Source organism: Cololabis saira, chromosome 14, assembly GCF_033807715.1.
Source record: "Cololabis saira isolate AMF1-May2022 chromosome 14, fColSai1.1, whole genome shotgun sequence".
In the NCBI taxonomy this organism is placed as follows: domain Eukaryota; kingdom Metazoa; phylum Chordata; class Actinopteri; order Beloniformes; family Belonidae; genus Cololabis; species Cololabis saira.
This window is the reverse complement of record NC_084600.1, coordinates 23,716,588-23,739,216: the sequence shown is the minus strand read 5'-3', so window position 1 is coordinate 23,739,216 and position 22,629 is coordinate 23,716,588. Positions and strand designations below refer to the sequence as shown.

The 22,629-nt window shown below is 41.4% G+C and overlaps 1 protein-coding gene across 1 annotated transcript; it reads right to left on the bottom strand.

Annotated features, from left to right (window-relative positions):
• Window positions 1-1,994: 1,994 nt before the first annotated feature.
• Window positions 1,995-21,918, bottom strand: igsf5a (immunoglobulin superfamily, member 5a). Its single transcript, XM_061739084.1, has 9 exons — window positions 21,829-21,918; window positions 21,237-21,313; window positions 19,289-19,603; window positions 18,092-18,382; window positions 3,415-3,525; window positions 3,241-3,262; window positions 3,082-3,149; window positions 2,784-2,839; window positions 1,995-2,451 (listed from the first exon to the last, which is right to left on the bottom strand). The coding sequence occupies exons 2-9, from the start codon at window positions 21,295-21,297 to the stop codon at window positions 2,341-2,343; spliced, it is 1,035 nt and encodes a 344-aa protein (XP_061595068.1). The 5' UTR covers window positions 21,298-21,313; window positions 21,829-21,918; the 3' UTR covers window positions 1,995-2,340.
• Window positions 21,919-22,629: the final 711 nt, after the last annotated feature.

Sequence of the window (22,629 nt, the reverse complement as noted above, 5' to 3'; positions counted from 1 at the left end):
GACTGTTGTTGGGATGCAGCTCGTCCTCCCTAAGACAAACATTTGGGTAACAAACATTACCCCAAAAAAGATGATGCTGCTCAATAGCAATGTAATCATATCAAGTCGACATGCAACTCTGAAATGGTGATTACGCTCTTCAGCACTAAGCTCGTGCCAGCAGGAGGCATGTTTGCCATCCCAGCTCCACGCACATTTAATCTGATGATTGAAGTCTGCCTCGAAAGATTCATTTGCTAGACACTCCTTACGTAACGGCGAAGCTGCTTAGAGAAGCACGCTGAGAGCCAGCATGATTTAACAAGCCACACTTTTATTCCTCATCAATAGTCAATGCCATTGCTCTATTCATTCATTCCATTGGTTCTGTTAATTTTCTTTCTTAGTCGCTGCCTGTCTGCTGCTTATGTATTTATGTTCATGTATGAGGAACTGAGTAAGCACTTTTTTTTTTGCTCATCAGATCAAATGTTGCAAAATTATACAAACGACATAGATACACAAATCTAATCATCTTGTTACAAAAGATCCCTACAGCCCATCAACTAAAATAACACAAAGCAACACTACAGTCTCATATTTAGGCCTTTATTTTATGTAAAAGACGCTCAATTGAAGAGAACATCACTGACACTAATGGGATTTCCAGTAACATAAACAAAGCAGGTAATCGGATTTAGTCTTAGGTTTCCCAGACTTGAAGGGTTCTTACTGCAGAGTGATGATCCTCTCCCCCTTTCAAGTAGCAAAACATCATCATGTTTGTGCTCTTCACTCTCGTCGTTGGTCCAGACAAAGACGTATCTATAGATATTAGAGTAGATACGTTTGCTGAACTGGACACTGTGAGAAGGTAAATATGTTTCATCTGGTATTATTGTATCAGCATCAGCCTCCCCTCAGTGTTATTTACGTATTTATCCCTCACACTATTTAGACTAATTGCCAAAGTACTACAGAAATAAGAAACTAAAAGTGTACATTTATAGGTTGCTCTCAAGAGCGAGTAACAAATCTGTAACTTTTCATTTTATGAGCAATGATTCACCAAAGGTTTTTTGCTCTCTTAGGCCACATGCAGCTAAAACTGTCTCTTTAAATGTATTTGTTCTGTCATTTTTTTTATCAGCAGATAATTATTTTGCTCTTATTAGACTGGTGGACCTTTTCAATAACAGGAACTTGTTCAGGAAACAGACAAAGATCATGAATCGGAGCATCTGAGCGAAAGCTGATGTTTTGTATGTGTTTCATTGGGACAGCATAGACGTGTGCTGCTGGTGGTTAACGTTGGGTTTCTGGTTTAACATTGACTCACCTGGGTAGGAGGCAGCCACCATGCTGGCACCTGTTTGCTGCACAGTGAGGGCTGCCATCTCCTAGTTCTTGAAATCGCCCAGGATACGTTTGCATCTGCCACTGCATTATGACAAAAGAGCCGCTAGATAGATAGATCTCGATGTTAAGTCCTCTCAATGGGTTCAGCTTTGCTAAAACACTGCTTTTGTCTCATCGGTGCAAAGCACACTCCCCCAGAAACGTGCCTTGTCAATATGTCGTTGTTACTGTCAAAAGTGGAGTCTTCGGTCCTTGGAGGTCCCCTTGAATCTCTTTGGAAGTTGTTCTCAGCTCTTTGAAACTGTCGTCACAGGAACATTAAGCTGGTTGGAGATGGTCGTCTACCTTTAACATGCTGGTCTAGACCGTCTTCTCAGACAATCCCTCCTTTACTTTCTGTGGTCAACAGCTCGTCTGCAGTGTGTAAAGTGGTTAAAAAGAGACCAGCAGCACTGTTTGCTCAGTAAATGAGGTTCATTTGTTCTGATGTGAGATCTTTCACTTCCCACCATCTCACAAACGCGAACCGTGCAGATTGTTTTATGATTATGAAACCTAATTTTATATATGATTTAAGTTTGGTTGTATTTGTCTGTGATGTGACAAACTCAGAACGCATATTTGTTTCTGCTTTAGTGGGATTTTAATGTCTGTAGTGTAGACACTTATATAAGACCACAAAATAAGATGCAGGAAAGCACATCACTTGAATATTTAATATAAATTAAATTATGTCTCCATAGAAATATACATTTCAGTAATAGCCCACGGTTGTTTCAAAACCTAAACATATTTTCATCATATTTCACATAGTTATAAATCCTGTATGGCGTTCTCAGCCTCAGCAACCTCATCGTGACCGTAGATCCTTGATTGCTCTCAGGGCAGACACATCTGTCTTCCCAGCTTTTTAGAAACCAGCAGAAAATGTTTAAGTTGCTGTGCAACTTCAGTCCGTTCTGCTGGGAAACATTTGTAGACGTCTCAGTCCTCTGTCCGTCCTTACACGAAGGTGAGGTGTCTGTGTTTGTGGAATTGTGCTTCTTCGCTTGCAGTATTGTAGGCATTCCTGGAGCCATTTCCCAACTGAGTACTGTATACACCATCAGGCATCTGAATATTAAAAGCAAAACAACATTTTTCATTTGTTATGCATTTGAATTAACTACTTTGATTTGCAGGTGTGTGCTCTTTCATAAACATTTCCAAATATTTTGTATGGAGTATCAGCAAAGTCATTATTTAAATATTTCTAAGCATTTTTAAAAAGCATATTAACAGCTGTATTTCACGATGAACCCTACAGATGCTCCAGATGCTCCAAAACAAATACTGGCTAACCACTGAAAACAATGGCATTGTTACATTAGCTGAGCATGTGATCGGAAAAAAAACACAAAAAACTGCAGCATCTGAGTACGACTGAAGGTCATGAAAAGACCAACCTCCAAACCACTGGAGCCATTTGTCTGGAAAAAGCCGCTGTCACTGGGATGTTCACCTACGGACAGAGAGCAGAATCACCAACTGGACCAAGCACTGAACCGCACGGTGGCTCCAAATCCGCAACAAAAGTAAATCCAGTCATGGTTATAAATACAGTACAAGTTTTAGGCAACAAAGACTCTAGTCACAAAGAAGGAGTTTTGATATTGTCTCCGGCAGATTGGGGTTCATTTCATAATACCGCATGGATAAACATTTGAAAAGAAAAAAAAACATGTTAGTTTGTATTTGTCTCACTTGTCTGACCCTCCGTCACATATGATGGATTTACTTGTCCCCGTCTCTTTCCAGCTGCGTTGACGTCACTTAAAACAAATATAAAGTACAACTAGTTATTTTTCTATATGAGGAGGCATTTAACTGTGAAAAAGAAGTGAAAAAGAAGTGGTTTCCTACCTCATCTCATCTTGGTAGATCTCTAGAAAAGGTTATGAAGAAAACAAATCAGGTTTTAGTTTGCTGTGATGAAACAATGATAACAGAGTCCCAGGTGTGTGGATGTGTGCCTCTTTGTGTGTGTTTGTTTGGTTTTCACCCATAAAGGTTTAAGTTAAGTTAGGATCGCCTTACCACTTGCTTTCTTGCGTTTGTAGCAGAAGTGGATTCCAAGAATGAGCAAAACCAGCAGAGCACAGCTTCCAAAGGACGCAACCACAGCGATCAGCACCGTCCAGTTGGGAACTGTTGCAGGAGGAAAGAGCTCATTAGTGGCGTGATAATATTAATACACTCAAAGAAGGAAGACGGACCATTCTATTCACTTTCAAGTTGTGAAATATACTATACAAACCAAAGCACACTGAAGATAATGAAAGAAGTAAAAACTCTGTCTCTTATGTAATATAGATTTTTAAATTCAAATAATACACCATCTCCTCTGACATCTAATAAAGCCACAGCATTTGCTCGTATAGTAACAGAAGCTACACAACTTAAAACCGGAGTTGACCTTGTGATTCACTTCCAAGTTTGTCCTTCAGTCCATAGATTCCTGGGGGAATTTATGTGTCAAAATTGCTCAAGAACAAGTCAATTCAAGACAATTTTTGAAGTTGTTTGGCATTTTGAAGTGCTAAGTCTATACCAAAATTAAAAACACCACACATTTAATCTTTAGCACTCATAAATAATATTTTTTTATTGTATCATTTTGAATACATTGGTTCATTTTATTTATTTTCATATTTCATATAAACGACTCCCTAACTTGTCCTCTCCTGGGATTAGAATGCCTTTTTAAGTTTTCATGAGACATAAATTTGCCATTAAGTTGATGTCCACATGACATGGCTTTTTCATTAAAATGCAATGACCCACCCACTTCCTCACATTCAGTCTTCACTCTGGTTGAGACATTTGTCCACTTTGTATGGTATCTTGTGCATCTAAATCTTCATTTTGAGTAAAGTTAAAAGGAATGTCCTTGTTGTCATATTAGGAAAGACAGAGTCAATATCCATCTCATCTTAAATTTGCAATAATGTGCTGGGATCAACAAAAGGTTCCCTGTGAAGGATGTTGTCTCGGTAATGCTGTGTTACCCCAAAGTCTGTGTTCAATGCATTGCATTTATTGTACTTTTCCACTAAGTGACCCATGCAGTGCAGACGATAACGACTCGGCCTCCCTTGGAAGCTTGTTTTTCAGTATCCAAACATGCTGCTGCACGATCTCAGACATTTCTTTCTTTATTTATTTATTTCTTAATCTTTTTTTTAACTGACATTTTGAATAAATTCTGAAATGTTTTGCAAATCACTGAATTCTGTGTCTCTCTCCATATGAAACCCCATTCCAACTCTTTTGGGAATGGCAAAGTACAGTAGATCTGTCCATCCAGACTGTTATGCAACCATCCAATGAAAACATAAAACATATTACTTAAATATTCCTCTTTTCCCTGTACATTGAAATCCTTTATGTCCTCTTAGAAATGTGACTTCTTCATGTATCTGCACTAAGCATGGGATCCTCTCTGTGCACAGCTTACTGGAGTTGAAACCCCACACTCAGGCTTATTGCTGTTAATTGAATTGCTACACACCATATGATGAATGGCCTTTTTTCCCTTTTATTTATATAGAGTTATAGCCGGATTTTACAGCTGCTCGCTTACCCTAGTTATACTTGGCATCTCAGTTATGACGCTCTACTTCTACCTTCACATTCATTTCTCAGATATCTACTTACATGTGGAAATAAATGCTTAACTGAGGAATTAAATAAATCAGTCATTTCAGATCAGGCAGTAAAGTAAATGACTGTAAATAAAAAAAAAAAAAATTAAGCTTTTGATTTAAAGATTATCTTACCAATTTAGTCATGAACTCTTAAAGCAAAGCGACTAATAAAAGATAGTTCAAAAGAAAAAAGACAGATGTACCATCTTTTTCCCTGTTTGTCTCTAAATCCTTGCCAAAACCTGCATGTCTCAATTACCCACAATGCATTGCTGCCAAATACTTTATTTTTTATTTTTTTCAAACTAAAAACATGGTTTCAGATCTAACAAAGCATTTTTCTTTTTATACACTTTCATTTACCGTTTTTCCAACCTCTTTGGATTACTATTAAACAACTTGATTAAACAACAGTCAATTCCTTGTTTCGCAGTATTCCTTTTTATATTGTAGAACTGAAAGTAAGGCTTAAAATATACATAACATGCAATACTTTTTCGTACTTTAATATATTCACACAAAAAAATAATAGATTTTCAAACATATTTGCTGGTACTTCAGGACCGATCAGTTTCCTGGCCGACTACACCGATAAATTACTTTTCTGGGGATTCTCTTTGCCAAAAAGGGTCTGTAGCACGGCGAGTGCTACGGGGCCTGACCAACAGGACAGAGAGGACACAGGGTTTTGTGCACCAACACCTTTATTTCCAAACACACCAACACACGTGTTTTCAGCTCCAGTCCCCAGCCCTCTTGCTGCTGTGCAGCCACTTCTTATGAAGGCAGGCAGGGTGGAGAAGTTGATTGGACACACCTGTGTCCAATCACCTGAGTGGCTGCACCTGCACCCTGCCACAGGGTCCTTGCAGAAGAAACAGCACTTATACAGTATTTTGACCAACTTTAAACCAGTCAGATTTATGCTTTTTTTTAGGGTGTTTAAATGATAAAACTAATTTTATCTTCAAGGGTTAACACCAAATCCAAACATCACTCAGGGTCAACACTGCATCTTCTTTTTTGTGTTGCTCCAGTGTTGATGTCCTCCTGCTCCCAAGCTTACTGTATCCCACGCTCATATCACACTAAACAGTTCTAAAAACCTGAAACTAAGTCTCCTGCTATCAGTTTGGTTCCATGTTTTGATAGGACTACAATTACAGAGACTGATCAAAGATCAGCAGCTCTTTCCTTTGTATTTGTCTGATGACATTTGTCCTGCTCCATTCTTTATAAACCCTTACCTGAAGCAGCCACCCTTTTGTGTTCCAATGTAGCAGCAAAAATACAATTTTGCCAGCTTTAGTCCTTTTCTTTGAAAACAGCTGTCAACTCTGTAAACCACAGTATTGACATATTCGGCAGAATAGCTCTGCTCTGGTACCCTTCTGTGTGAATACATGGAAAACAGTGGAAGAATAGCAGTAAGAAAAAGGCGTGGTCACACATTATATTGTTCTTGATTTTTTTTTCAGGGATACAGCTTTTCCTGTAGATTACATGCATCACTGGTTTTGATTTATTTTAATGTTTAATATATATTCATTTTATTTTATTGTGGTGCCATATTTGCCTGGCCTACTAGCTATTCATTTCTGGGAGGGGCATTTTGATGTGACTAGTAACTACCTCCCAGCAGATGAAATTGATTAAATAGAGGGGCACGGTGGCGCAGCTGGTACTTCTAGCCGCCTCACAGCTAGAAGGTCCTGGGTTCAATTCTCGCCGGGGACGCTGTGGGTGCTAAGTGGCATGTTAAGTTCCCTCATGACTTCAGTACCCACACCCTGGGTGGGGTTGGCGAATGTTCTCCCCATGTTGCCTTGGGTACCTACCTTGGGTACATAATGACATGCAGCAGTCCTGGGCTATACATGCCCCCTCCAGCCAGCCGGGGCGCCAGATGGGGTGAGGAGGATCTAGACAGAATAACGTGATCCTTCCACACACTACGTCCGGCCAGAGAAGCCCCACCCTGTCAGGTGAAAAGAAAGTCTCCTCAAGTAATGAGGAGACTTGAGCTCAGTGTAGGGCTCCTGGGGTTGGTAGAGGGGAGCAATGCCCAGGACTGACTTAGATAGGAGCACTGGGTGATAAAATGGGAAAAAAATCGGAATACATTTTTTTTTTTTTTTTTAATAAATTGTTAATCTACTAGGATAGTGGACCTTTTGATGATGAATGGTCATCAGAACTATCAAAAGGGTAATTTTGAAGACATTTGCAGTAGCTGCCATGTAACCCAGAAGGTACTCAGTGCCAACAGATGTTTCCACTTTCAACTTGTAGGCTCCAGCAAGAGTTGGATATCAGACTCAGATGCCGCTGCGTCCCCTGGTTGATACTCTGTATTGTCCTCCTCTTTAGAAATCTGCTCATGCATCTCATTTTGCTGCTCTGTCTTCTCTGCCTCATCTTCAGAAAAAATATGATCCAAAGCTTGGTGTTACGTGTACTAGTATGGGGGGGCAGTTTGGTGTTTTCTCCTCTTTGCTCCTGCTCCTCTCTCTCTCTCCCTCCACTCTGTCTCATACTCACAGGTCCAGCCCATTCCCTCCACTCCCTTCCACCCCTCTCCACCGGTTGGGCCACCACTCAGCGGTCCCACCAATCAAATCAGTTCGTCACCATATATAAAGCACCTGTGTCCCAGCTGCAATCCTCCTGTGCTCCAGCCAACAGTCTCAGTACTTTGTTTCTCAGTTCTTAGTTTGGGTCCTCAGTTAACCTTCCCCAGTAGTGCATTTTCAGTTTGCAAACTTTCTCAGTCAGTTCCTTACGGGGAAGGGACAGGGTAAGATGGTGGTACCCTGTACACTGCATCACATAGGTATTTTTTGTTATGTACACCAGGTTAGAGGTGTACAGAGCCCCTAAAGCAGGGGTCACCAATCCTGGTCCTCGAGGGCCGTTGTCTTGCATGTTTTAGATGTTTCTCTGCTTTAACACACCTGATTCTAATTAATCATCGTCATCAGCTTGTCATCCAGGGCTACACAATTCTGTTAATGACACCGTCACTTGTATCATGGTGCAATGAAGCAGGGAAACATCTAAAACCTGCAGGGACACCGGCCCTCGAGGACCAGGATTGGTGACCCCTGCCCTAAAGGGACACAGATTTTTTTTTTTTTAGTAATGAGTTTTAAGCGTGCGAGTAAAACCTTTAAGTGAGCACGTAAAGTTGTTTACTTGCAAGCAAAGTGGTAATGTCCTTATAATGGAGTCCCAGGTTAAAATATAGCTCGGCTAAATCCTGTAATGTCATTTCCATTCATAAACCGAGCAGGGCGCAACTTGATGGTCTCCTGTTCCAGCAATACTCCCATTTACTTGTTTTTACGCGCTCACGTAGAACAACTTTTAGGCGCTCACTTATAAGTTTTGCGAGAGCGCGTGAAACTTTTTAGTGAGTGCATAAACGTTTTACGTGCTCACGTAAACAACTTTACGTGCTCACTTAAAGGTTTTACGCGCGCGCGTAAAGGCTTCACGCGCGCGCTTAAAACTCACTATAAAAAAATAAATAAAATCTGTGTCCCTTTAGGGGCTCCGTAGAGGTGAGTGCCACATGTTGTAACTTCTTTTTTTAGGTAGAGTAGGAAGTTTTATTTTGGCTAGGTAGGTTAGATTTTGTTGACTATTAGAATAGCATTGTTTTGATTGTACTCTTTATTTGGCACCACCAGTCCCTTCCCTTAACCTTTTGTGTTGTTGGATTTTCAGTGGCTTTTAGTAAATAAACAAGTCTTTTCTGTTCACTTTACCCATTTGTCAGTATTCCATTTCTTTCATTTTTGGGTATACACATGTTAATGTCCCTATCGAGCCAATTACCACCACCTTGGGACATTACACTTGGCTATATAGTTACAGTGCAGATTGGAAGTTTGGGTTCCCCGGGTCAAAATTTGTATAAATGTGAAGAATGAACCCAAGGGAAGCTGAAAAAAAATCTCAGATAGGTGACAAATTACAGATGAGACATTTCCATAACATGTAAGGAAAAAAAGAGAGGGGTTTTATTTCCACCGTTTACACTCTAAAAATAACAGAAAATAAAGCCCCTTGTAGCTCACTTTTGGCAAGTATCACAGCTTGTTAACAATTTTCGTAGCCAGCCAAGAGTCTTTCAATTCAAGTTTGAGGTATCTTTGTCTTCCAGTTCTGTGAGAATTCTGGGCTGTCTGTCACGCACTCCTCTTTTAAGGTCTATCCAAAGATTTGCAACTATGTTGAGGTCAGGAGATTGTGATGGCCATGGCAAAACCTTCAGCCTGCACCTCATGATGTAATCCATCATGGATTTTGAGGTGTGTTTAGGATCATCATCCATTTGTAGAAGCCATCTTCTCCTTAACTTCAGCTTTTTCAAATATGGCATCAAGTTAGGGTCAAGAATTTGCTGGAATTGAATTGAATCCATTCTTCTTTCTGCCCGTGAAATGTTCCCTGTGCCACCGGCTGCAATTCAGCCCCGAAGCATGATCAATCCACCTCAATGCTTAACAGTTGAACAGATGTTATTTCCGTGAAATTCTGCTCCCTTTTTTCTCCAAACATACCTTTCTCATTCCAGCCAAAAAGTTATGTTTTAAACTCATTGGTCTACAGGACTACAACTCAAGTGTCTGCCAGATCCTCCTGGAGGGATCGTATAGCCAAACATGGGTTCTCACTAGCTTTTCTCACAATCGTGCGAGCTGGTATTTTTCTTGGTCTTCCAGATCTTGCTTTGACCTCCATTGTTCCTGTTGACTTCCATTACTTAATTACTATTACGAACAGATGAAACGCTCACCCTATCCACCCGAAAATTGTGTTAAAAGCAGAGCTGAAATCCATAAACAGGATCCTGGCGTAGATACCTGCAGAGTTCAGGTGTTGGAGGATAGGATATAGGTTGACTGCAGACCTGTTGACTCTGTAGGGAAACTGCAGGGGGTCCAGGAGGGGGATAGTGATCTCTTTCAGGTGTGAAAGCACAATGCGCTCAAAGGACTTCATAGCCATAGAGGTCAGGTCGACGGGTCTGAAGTCCTGTGGACCTTGGCTTCTTAGGAACAGGAATGATAATGGAGGTCTTTAAGCAGTCTGGCACATGGCATGTCTCCAGCGAGGTGTTAAAAATGTCTATTGACGCTTTTCCACTAGTACTTACTCAGCCCGACTCGGCTCGTCACGCCTCATCCCGACTCCACCCGTTTTGTCCTCGTTTGTTTTTCCACACCCAGGTGAGAAGTGGGCGGGTTGGGGTGAAGCTGCTGTGACGTACTCGATCGCAACCCCTTTGTTCGTGTCGGCGCTGATGAGAAATCAGCTGGAGCCGCGAGCGGCTGAGAGTAAAACAGAGCTCCTGGTGGATCTGATCGTTCCTTATCGCCCGTCTACATCCCTTTTTTAATTCTCTCGTCAGCCACCAGGTTTATGAACATCTGCACCTCAGAGTTGGATCACCAAACAGACGTTTGCGCTGTATAATAAAATCGCCGCGAGTCATTCTCTCGTTGACTCCCGCTTCCTGATTCAAACATCTGACGGCCCCGCCCCCCGACCAATCAGTGGCGTGGAGGGTGGTGACGTCAGATATAGTGCCGACTCAGCCCGGTTAGAACCTTCGCAGAATGGTTACAGAAAAAGTATCTGCTTGGCACAGCTCCACCCGCCTCAGCCCGTAGTGGAAAAGCGCAAGACGGGGGCGTGGCGGGTAGAAGCGAGCTGAGTAGGTACTAGTGGAAAAGGGCCATATGAACTGGAGACAGCTGATCAGTGCAGTGCTTCAGGTGGACAGATCCAGCAGCTTTTCGGGCGTTCTGTCTCCTGAAGAGTTTGTTGACGTCTCTCTCATGAATAAAAGAGTCGTCAATGAGGTGGTTGGAGGGGAGGAGAGGTGGGCCTTTAAGGCCCTGTTTACACAGAGCAAAAACGGAGGCGTTTTCATGCGTTTTGGCCGTTCGTTTACACGAAAACGGAGCTCAAAGTCACCTAAAACGATAATTTCTGAAAACTCCGGCCAAAGTCATTTTCAAAAACTCTGTTTTCACGTTTGCGTCTAAACAGAGGAAAACGGAGATTTAGGCTTCAGAACGTCACATTATGCAACAGAAACGTCACCAGCATCATTTGTGCGACCTGTGTTTACAATTAGTTTGGCCACCGTCAATATTTTCTTGTATTTTACCTGTTTTATATTCTAAAGTCACACTTAAAGCGACACTACGTAACTTTTCCACCTTAATATCATATTTCCAGAGTCATTGTGATGGTACATCAACTTCCAACAGGTTTAATGAAACCTCTGTCATGGTCTGAGGGGTCTGTATCGCCTTCACTGGCACTATGTAACTTTGAGGAGCATGGTAGGAACCCTGCCACACTAAAAAACTACAAATCGTTACGGCTTTGACTGCTTTACGGCATACGTCACTTCCCCCTCCTTCCCGATTCGCAGTTGAGACGAAAATGGGCGGGGCTTGGAGCTCAGAGCTCCGCAGAACCTGTTGCTGCGTTGTGGCTGCAGCAGCTCCACACAACAGACGTGGGGAAAAGATCCTAATGGTTTAACTTTTCAACGGTTTCCTGCTCGGAGGCAGAACCACGCAGGCCAAGTATCTGATATAACAAAGTAAAAGAGTGAAAGAGTCGTCGGCTCGCTTTGGATCGCGGCTGTAACGACCAAACACCGGCTTCCACACAGTAAAGCCTGAATTATGGTTCTGCGTTAAATCGACGCAGACCTACGGCGTAGGGTACGTGGCGACGCGCAACGTACGGTGCGTGTCGCCACGTACCCTACGCCGTAGGCTCTGCGTCGATTTAACGCAGAACCATAAACAGCCTTAAACCACAATCACTCACACAGACGGGTCGGATCAAAACACGGGTTTTATTCCCCACTTCTCCAGCTAAACGCAGTTGCTGGCCAGCTCTCTGCGGTGCAATTAACCCCAATCTTCAGATAAAACTAGTTTGTTGAGGAAAAAATATTAACTCTTATTTGTAGCTGCAGAGGAAAAAAATAATCTCACGAGGAAAACAAAAATATTGTTCACGCCTCGGAGCCTCTTCAGAATAATATAGCGGTCAAAAAAAAGAAAAGAGAAGTAAGAGGGATACAAAACATGTACTGTATGTTGTACTATTATACAAATTTATTGAAACACATGGCTCTTCAGTAGGGATTCATTATTATTATAATTAATAATAATTAATAATCATTATTTTCTCCATATACCGCTCCCTGGCTTCCTTGTTTAAGGTATCCCGGTAAATTCCAGTTCCTTTCCAGCAGTTTAACATCTTTTTTTTTGCGTTCTGTCTGTTCACTTGGTGAAACAGAAAAGCATCCCGTCTCCTCTCATCAAAACAAATGCAGCGACGGGACATGATCTTTCCGGCAGTACGCGCTGGTGCTCATGGGAAACGTAGTGTTCTTTCTGGTAAAACAATACCGCTTTTGTCCAAAAGATGCCGCCAAACTCAGAAAAACTGAAAGTTACGTTGTGCTGCTTTAAAAGTTACTCCACTTCTCTGTCACTCCAAACGAAAGACTCTCGTTCCGTCTTGGAAGTAAAGCCTGAATTATGGTCCCACGTTAAATCGACGCAGAGCCTACGGCGTAGGGTACGCAGCGATGCGCGCCGTACAGTGTGCGTCGCTGCGTACCCTACGCCGTAGGCTCTGCGTTGGTGTAACGCGGAACCATAAATCAGCCTTAACTGGAAGTTACACGTGTCATTTGTTGATGTTTTTTCCAGGGTTCTGATTGGCTGGCATGACGTTAACAGCATATTCATGCGGATTCGTGTAAACGAAGAGATTTTGAAAACGATCTCGTGTAAACGATGGAATTTTTCAAAACGTAGAGGGGGAAATATCCGTTTTTGTAAATACCCGGCTATGTGTAAACAGGGCCTAAGGTGGGTATTGGTAGAGGTGCTCAGGGCCCTGCTGAGATGAGAGAGGTGGTACACTGAAGCTGGAGCATGTTGAGAAGTGTTGTGGGGGATGGTTACAGGACTGTCCCTTTGTTTATCGAGGCGAGAGTTGAACTCGTTCAGGTCGTTGGCTAAGGGTTGGTCGTTCATGGAGTGGGTGGCTTGCTCGTTGGTGATCTGCCTGAGCCTTTTCCAGACAGACGCAGTCATTGGCTGAGAACTGGTGTTGGAGCTTCTCAGAGTATAGTCGTTTAGCCTCTTTCACCGCCTTGCTAAACTTTGCCTCTTTGAATCTGTCTTTGTCCCCACTCCTGAAGGCTTCTTCCTTATCCTTTTGCCGGGGCTTTTTTTTCTTTTCAGTTGTTTTCAAAGTGTAAATGATGGAAATAAGAGCTGACTATTTTTGACATGTAAATATACCATATATACCATAAATAAATTGTATTTTTAAACATTTAAAATCTAAAAACAGGTCAGTGAGGACTCTAACGCAAGCTAAATTCTAATAAAGGATGCAACTTGTTTAGTTGCTCCCTGATGCGCTAAAACCCGATTATCGGCCGTCAAACGCCGTCGGGCAGTCGGACGAGTCGTCCGTCGGCATTGGCGTCAGAGTCAGCATTCAGTTTGACGGATTCGACATGTAGAATCGGCCACTAGCCGTCGGCCTCTATGACCAATCTGATTGGTGGAGTGCTAGCTCTTGACTAGCGAATCAGAGTAAACCAGAAATGACAATGTTAAACATATTATATAAACAGCGATGGCACAGACACTAAATAACGCTCTATCATCGCATCAGTTTGGATTTGGATCGTTTTTGATTGCATTATATTTTAATTATTAGCATCGAATTTTTGATCCTTCTTGACTGTATCAGAAATTAAAACACTGACCGAAGACAGTGGGCTCTGCTCAGAACTCGAGACTAGAGCGATCCGTCATTTACAGTTGTTCTTCTTTCCTTTTTCTTTTTGGGGTAACCTCACATATTAGTCTTATCTGCAGTTATGGGGATGTATTATGTCTCATGCTGAACGTAGACCCCAGTTGGCGTCAAGTTGGTGTGTTCGGGAGTATTTTTTTGACCAACTCTGGGAGACGGGAGCCGACTTTTAGTCTGACTACTTTCCTGCCTGTCTGGCTGTTGTGTCCCGGCCCTAACATGATCACTTCTAGTTCCAGTAAACCAGGCTTCGAGAGTGACACTGGCCTGCCTCTAGGCCTCAACACCATAGTTCACAAACCAGGTGACATTATAGCCCCTTTCACACAGAGATTCCGCAATATTGGTGTAAAGAAGTCCTGCCAATACGCCGCCTTTGTTGGTTCACACAGAACCATACAACGCCGGCATAACGCCGCTCCCGTCTGTAAATTCACACAGCATGCCGGCGTTCCGCAATCAGAGGCGTGACGACAGCGTCAGTCCGACCGTCATGTCAGCGGCATGCCGGCTGTGTCATTCACACAGACCCCGTTTCGTCTCTGTGACGGCTCTGTGACTACCTCCGCTGCCGGCTTATTGGTGGGGCCACTTGGCCCCCCCATTCCGCCTCCGTGACTTTCACACAGAACAGCGAGGCGGCTTAAAGGCGCAACGTTCCCGCCTCGAACTGGCTGTGTGAAAGGGCCTTAAGACTGTAAAGGCTGAATTAAGGTTCTGCGTCACACCGACGCAGAGCACACGCCGCAGCAGTGACGCCGTCGTGAACCCTTCGGACTTCTCCGTCACTCCATTTCGTCGCGGTGCAGTACCCCCCGCGGCCGTTAGCGATCTTTTTCTGAATGGTTTATCTGACTTTTTCCGGTCACAGTGAATCAAAGAGATAAGGACAACTATTGTGCAAAAGACAAAAACAAAAAAAATCACATATAAACGAAGAAAAGAAAGTTCACTACTGCTTCAAACCGGAAACCGGAAATGCGTTGCTTCCAAGCGAACCAATCACAGCCCTCTCTGTCTGCGTGTGGTCTGCGTCGCCTCGACGCGTAGTTACAATTTTCGGGAGGTGCACGTCAGTGACGGCGCAGGTGACGGCGTGTGGTCTGCATGGACGAAAACCACACGCCATAGGCACGGCGTCGTTTTGATGCAGAACCATATTTCAGCCTTAAGTTCTAAGTTTGTTATAGAGTTTACAGTTGCTCCAATGAATCTAATGGCGCTTTTCCACTAGTACCTACTCAGCGCGTCCCGGCTCGGGACGGCTCGTCCCGCCTCTACCCACTTTGTCCTCGTTTTTTTTTCCACAGCCAGGTGAGAAGTGGTGAGAAGTGGGTGGGTTGGGGTGAAGCTGCTGTGAAGTACTCAATTGCGCAACCCCTTTGTTTGTGTCGGCGCTGATGAGAAAATCAGCTGGAGCCGCGAGCGGCTGAGAGTAAAACAGAGCTCCTGGTGGATCTGATCGTTGCTTATCGCCCGTCTACATCCCTTTTTTAATTCTCTCGTTAGCCACCAGGTTTATGAACATCTGCACCTCAGAGTTGGATCACCAAACAGACGTTTGCGCTGTATAATAAAATCGCCGCGAGCCTCGAGTCGCTCTCGCACTGACTCCCGCTTCCTGATTCAAACGTCTGACGGCCCCGCCCCCCGACCAATCAGTGGCGTGGAGAGTGATGACGTCAGATCCAGGGCCGGCTCAGCACGCTTAGAACCTCAGCAGAATGCTTACAGAAAAAGTATCTGCTTGGCACGGCTCCACCCGCCTCGGCCCGTAGTGGAAAAGCGCAAGACGGAGGCGTGGTGAGTAGAGGCGCGCTGAGTAGGTACTGGTGGAAAAGGGCCAAAAACGAGCAAGGGCCTTACAGGTCTAAGCCCTGGCACATCCACTCTAAAGAGGACTGGTCATTTTGTACGTTGTCACATTCGGAGCAACGTATTTTGTCAGATGTTTTGAGCTGAACAACGTTTCTATTCAGCTAACGAGAACAGTTCTATCCATCTGGAAAACATGTGCTGACATGTGACCCACCTCAATCTGAACAGGATCAGGGTCTTTTCTTCAGAAATCTATTATTTAATAAAATGTATTTATTCATTAGATTTTCTCTGCAGCTCCTTCTGGGTCACAAAAGGCTTTGACAAGTACGTTCAGACATACTGTAATTCTTTACTGACCAAATGAGAAAAGTCTGTCAAATTCTTTTTTATTGAATTTATGTCCAGTAGCAACAGTAAAACAGGAAAGTGGCATCTGTCACTTCGACAGAATATAAAGGATGAATATAGACACTGGCTCTGAAACGTGGAATCAGTGAAAAAGTATTTTAACTGGGATAGATCTGACTGCTGGCAGGAACTGGCTCCCTAGGAATCTCATTCATAAAGTGCCATCTTCTCTCAAGAGACACTTATTATTTCCAAAGCAATCAGGCAAAATTCTTCAGAAAAAAGTCATTAACTATAGTGAGATTTCATCATATGCCGATATACTAATAAGTATATTACTAACATCATTCTATAGTATTTGGATTCTGTTTAATTCAAGATTTGTTTGTTACATTTATTTGTTTCTGTCCTTCTCTCTGTAATACGCTGTTTATTAATGCAGCCAAGTTTCCATTGAAGCTACACCCGTTAACATGTTTTACTGTCCCTGATGTCAGATGGTGGACAATCTAAAACTGCATCCCAGCAGCCCATTGAGTGTGAGATAAAACCCTGTTTCTATAACCAAGACATTCAGTGCAGTTACATGAACATCTAAATCAAGCTATTGGCAACAATCTAGCTAAGGATTAAACTGGAGTTTCAGAGAAATCCAAGAATACATGCACAATAAAACCAACAAATTATTGAGTGAGGTGGGTTTGACTCCGCCACGCTAGGTGGCGTCACACACACTTTCGTGTTGGCATTCTTCTGGTACAATTAGTAGGCACTAAGGAGGACAACAACATGCAAAAATATGGGCGCTGATGATGCAGCAGCCTGATCATGTTGCTAAGTCTGCCTCTTTTTTTGTCTGTGACTCTGTTGATGTGATGCCGTGACTGTTATTATTCCCACTCCAGCTGGAGTTTCACTTCGGTTCGACTCCAGCCTGGCTAAGGTGTATACGTGGCTTTTAGAAATTCGATGTCGGTCAGATTAATGCAAAAATTCGACTTTCTGTTAGTGCATAAACGTACTGAGTCTCTCACAAAACCACTCTCTACCTCTCTGTGTGAAGGAGAGCCTTTGAAGTGCAGTTATGCCTGTACTTACATCTATAATGATCACCAAATAAAGAAATGGCAAAATTTTCTCTAATGCAGTTCACAGCCTCCTAATCCAGGGGAAAGACAACACTGCGTATGTGCCAGCAGCCAACAGGTTGGCTGCAGCCTCAACCAGAGTAGAGGCAGAGACGAGTTACTGTAAAGGACACCGTAGTTGGTAGTACTAGACATATTCATCCTTAGGGTGCTAAATCTGTTGATAAAAGATACCAAGTTGATTAAAGGGGCTGCGTTCCAACAGTACAGAATACCATGTACAGTCAGAGTAAACTACTCTATCCCCTCTCACTGGAGGGAGCACTTCCTCATAACAGTCGTCATTAATCATTTCAACAACAATATCAAGTATTCCGCTGTGTTCATTCAAGTTCATGTTATGATGTGTGTTACATTTTTAACTTGATTATTCTTCTGATTATTTAAATGATTATGTGAAGTTAATCTATGCTTTATTGGCAGTTCCTGGTACATTTCCCTTGAGTATGGATGTTGTGTAACACATGCCTCGAAGTCAGTCAAGAGTGAGCAAAGACAATAATACTTTCTGATTAACAGGCATTCATTTTTTGTTAAATAAATAATGACATGGTGAAGAAAAAAAAATGTTTCCACTAAAAAAAACACGGGCTACAAGAAAGGCGCTAACTTTTGTACATAAATGTATAAAGTTTTTAGCCTGTTGGCTTTTTCTCCTTTGATATCTCAAGTGAGGTGCACCCCATCTGCAGAAAATCATGTCCGAAAACTGCAGTTTTCAATTGGAGATTTCATGAAACCTATGGCCACTTTCTGTAGCCTACAGTGTGTTCTTAAACTAAGAAAAAGAGGGAGAAAAGGCCGAGAAGAGATTGTGTCCCAGATATACTTACGGTAATAAAAGGTTCAGTGAAATTTTCTTACCTACAGTCACGAAGACAGAGCTGGATTGTGGTGAATTTAGTGTTGGGACAGTGGCCATGCAGTCGACCATCGTGTTGCTGACCGCCTGAAACCTCAGGATACTGGTGGAGTTGAAGTAATCTCCATCAGCCATGCTGGTGGTGTTGTACAGGCTGCTGTTCACGGCTGCTCCGTCTCGGCTCCAACTGACAGTAGGTATGGGATGCCAGCCAGTTGCTACACACTGGAGCTCTACCTGCTGGTCCTGTTCAACAGTTACATTCCCTCCCATGATGACCACTGTACCGCTTTCTGACAAAAGAAAGATGGAAGAACATTGAGTTTTGTATCAGTGTGGATATGATTTATCAAAACGAGCAAGGGCTTCATGATCTAAACACTCTTTAGAGTGGATGTGCCATTGTCTGAGTGAAATGAACTTAGTCTCTTTATCGTGTACAAAGAAGATAATAGGTAAGCCTGTACTGACACCTGGATAATTTGCTCTCATTTTTGTCCAAAACTTCTCTGGGTTTAAACCTTTGAACCTTAATTTTCAGCGGCTGCCATTAATCTTCAGAAGTTATCACAATATATCACAAGCTGCGAGCAGCTCACTGCTGTCCTCTAGAGTACATTCCTGTAATACTGCCTCTAAAATTCAAATTCAAATTGGCTTTATTGGCATGAATGATGATGATCATTGTTGCCGAAAGCATACATACAATAAATCACGAGACAATCAACATACGAAACACCAATACAATTACAACAAATACCCAACACCAAATACCTAACACCTGCATATAATATATATATATATACATACACACACACACACAGATACATATATATATACATATATACACATACATATACATTACACATATATAGAGAACTATTTTACATTAATAGGCAGGGAGACTAAGGATGAGGAGACTGAGTTGTCTGGTTGTGTTTCTCTCCATCTATGACATGCGCTGATGTATTTAGCGGCTTCTAAAGAACTTTCCTTTTTTTCTCCAATTAAATGTTGGATTTTGTCCTGATCTGGAAGGGAATCAAAATCCTGGACTTGTTGTTTAATTTTAGGAAAAAACTTAGATCTAATGTCGTTGTAATGTTCACACTCTAACAGAAAGTGTTCTCTTGTTTTCCTCTATAAAATGACTAAAATCATGAACAGAATGAACAAAATACTGATTGAGGGAAACCAACCTTGTACATAAAGCTGCGCTGTCTTTGGTGAGATGCTTCCCTGCACGGCGCAGGTGACTGGTCCAGCCTCTGTACGGGTGACGTTATAGATAGTAAACTCCACACAGTCTATGACACCGCTGGAACAGAATGTGGCATTATACTGCTCTGATGACGAGGATATAGGACCACCAGCATTGACAGTGAGAATCAGAAAGCCTCCCACAGTCCAGGTCATGATCTTCCAGGGTCCCTGTACGCTGGCGTTGAACTGAACATTTGAGCCTTCCAGCACCGTTGAGTTCAACGGTTCCAGCTGGAGCTCCTCTGTCACCGCTGGATAGAAAAGAGAATATATACATTACTAATATGATTATATTCAAACAGTGAATCTCCTGCTCTAACTTAGGGTTGTTGTTTTGACTCAGGATATATTGGTATATCCCCAATATATATTGATATATTGGGGATATACATGCATGATTGGATAATTATAATCAAATGAGTTGTGAAATAGTGAGACATCATAATGAGTAATTGAGCACACACTTATGCCATATGTGTATAAATACACACATAGGGTTGCTGGATGAAATCAATCTAAACAGCACAATAGAGAGGCCTGCTGCTCCATTGACGTTTCACATTGAGACATATTTGTGTTTGCTCAAGGTGCTTTCATCTTACAAAGGCATTGGTTTTATGCCGTTGGCTTTTAACAAGACTGAAACTCAAATACAACTTAAGTCTGGGGTGATCCATTACATTTTCAGTATTAACGCTGAGTTGGTGAAGTGTTCTCATAATATTTAGCATTTTTCCTTCTCAGCCATCACAAGTGTCAAGAATAAGCACAACTGTTCAGAGTTCATTGAGAGCGACTGATGTCCATGACAGTCTGCTTGTGCCTCACCTGTTGCCTCTCATTTAACCATTCAATGGCTGGTTGTGTGAACATATATTATGGGGTTTAACAACAACAACACCACAAGACAGCTGAAGATGGGGAACAGGCCAACAACTCTAACAGTTTATAAAACTCAAAACTCCCCACCAGGATATTGAAACTCAAGATGCCCTATGGATGGAAGGTGAAATGTCTTCAAGAACAAAACAAAAGCAAGTCCAGTTGCGTGATTCAAGTCTAGAGAGCAAGCATGCTCTGAAGCCTTGACGCCGCCGCATCAAGAACTGTCTTTTATCAATATCAGTGTGATATGCACAACATGAATGAGAACTGCTTAGAGAAACCTTAGTAAATATTATGTTACAGAGCTAGATTCACAGATGTCTCACTTTGCTGTGCAAGTAGGCATTACACCAGATGGATAAACATGATTCTGATTGATTTTGTTTTGTTTTGTTTTTTGGGAGATAATGGGATTGTATATTCCGGACATAAAAAAGGACCATTCGATCTTTTAAGAACAAGCTCAAAACCCAGGCTCTGGGAAGGTATGGGGTTGTCTCAGTGCCATTGGCAAAGGTTGTTTGATGATTTGTGATGGCAGCACAAATGAATACCGGTACATAAAATATAGAAAAATACACTGAGAATTTAGAATAGCATGTTTCTTCAATATAATAGGTCTTCAGGGAAATTCATGCATTTTCCAACGAGACAATGGAGAAGCACATCCTGCTTTCGCATAAGGATGAGGGAGGTATGGTTACTAGACGGGCCTGCGGGCCAGAAATGCAGCTACAATGATGACCCCATGATTTGGTATTATCATTGTCAGGACGAATGATGAGAAGGTAAGGCAATGTTACAAAATGGTAAACACTTTACTGCAGTTTTTAAGTCCACCATAGTGAGGCAGAGCAGGTGGAAGCAAACGGTGTTATGGATATGTTCTCTTCCAGATTTTGCTTCACCTATTTTTCTTGAGCTTTTGATGCACAAGGCAAACATTTACAATTTAAAATACTCACAAGCCACAAAATGAATGAATAGATAACAACTAACCTTTACAGAGTAATGAACAGAGGTAGAAAAGAGCAAGGCGTAATTTCCATGAGAAAGTCATGCTTGAAATAGTTAATCTGAAAAATGAAAGAGAAATAACTTCAGCATTTGTTCAACCATTAAAAAATATTTTGAAAAAAAAAAAAGAAAATTAAATATGCTCAACGGTTGTGCCCAAGATTAAAGATACATGACAAAACTGAAAACCAATAAATGAATTAACAGTGGGATTCATGAAGGGAACAAAAAGGTTTTAGATAAAAATATGGTGCCCAAAAAGACCAATATGATTGTTCAAAATGAAAATAATACTCAATGGAGTTACACCTTCACTGTCCAGTTTTCAAGCCCTTCATTACAATTCAGTGATGTTAACTCAAAGGTATTCCTCATTTGAAAATCAAATTTAATGTGTATACATACATATGTATATATGATATATATATATTGATATATATATATATATATATATATATATATATATATATATATATATATATATATATATATATATATATATATATATATATATATATATATATATATATATATATACATATAAATATATATATCTTCGATTCAATCAACTTACACTCTTAGAGCTCCCGCAGAGGTGTGTGCCGTGGATCAAAACTTCATTTCCTGACACAGCAGGCGAGCACCTGGACTCCACCTGTGACCGTGAAACTGTCACAGGGAGCAAGGTTCAGCCCCGTCTATGAATGCCAGCCCTTATCTGCTCAGCATACCTGTCACTAAGCAATAAAGCCCCAAATGTTTTCTCTGACTGCAACAGAGACAGGTGGGGTGGTGCTGTGAACTAGCAGGCAAACCGAGTCGGCTTGTACTGGGTCGAACTTTATTGCCTATTTATTTCATATTTTCACACCACTCTTGTCCTTTGCTTTCACTTTATTTTTTATTTTACTTTTCTCTAATTGTGGTCCTTTTTCATACTTTTCAAATATTTGTATTTACCTTTTTATTATTCATTTTATAATAATAAGAATAAGTTTTATATAATTAAAAAATTCAAGTAAATTAAAAACACATATGATGATTTAATTATAATTATATAAAAAATCTTATTTAAAAAATAAGACAAAATTGAAGAGGTGTTGATTGCAATATATAATAAACACTTTAAAATGAAAAGAAACATAGGATTTTTTGTGTATTATTTAAAATATCAGACATTAAGAGGTTTGCATGCACACACGAACTTTAAAAATACACATAAATGTCACTGAAAAAGGTTTACCAAAGTATGATACTACAGTAATCATTAACATATATGTAGACAGTTGCACAAAAAGAAAAGAATGTATATAATAATAGCCACAAAAAAAGAAAAAGCTCAATTTATAGGGCTGAATTTAGTTTGAATTTTCTG

What these genes read in the sequence shown, in the direction of transcription:
- igsf5a (XM_061739084.1), bottom strand. Translation starts at nt 21,297, where the DNA reads ATGACTTTCTCATGGAAATTACGCCTTGCTCTTTTCTACCTCTGTTCA. An exon ending in ATCTACCAAGATGAGATGAG is followed by an intron (nt 3,150 to 3,240) that starts GTAGGAAACCAC and finishes ATTTGTTTTAAG; the next exon opens with TGACGTCAACGCAGCTGGAA. An exon ending in ATGGCTCCAGTGGTTTGGAG is followed by an intron (nt 2,452 to 2,783) that starts GTTGGTCTTTTC and finishes TTTAATATTCAG; the next exon opens with ATGCCTGATGGTGTATACAG.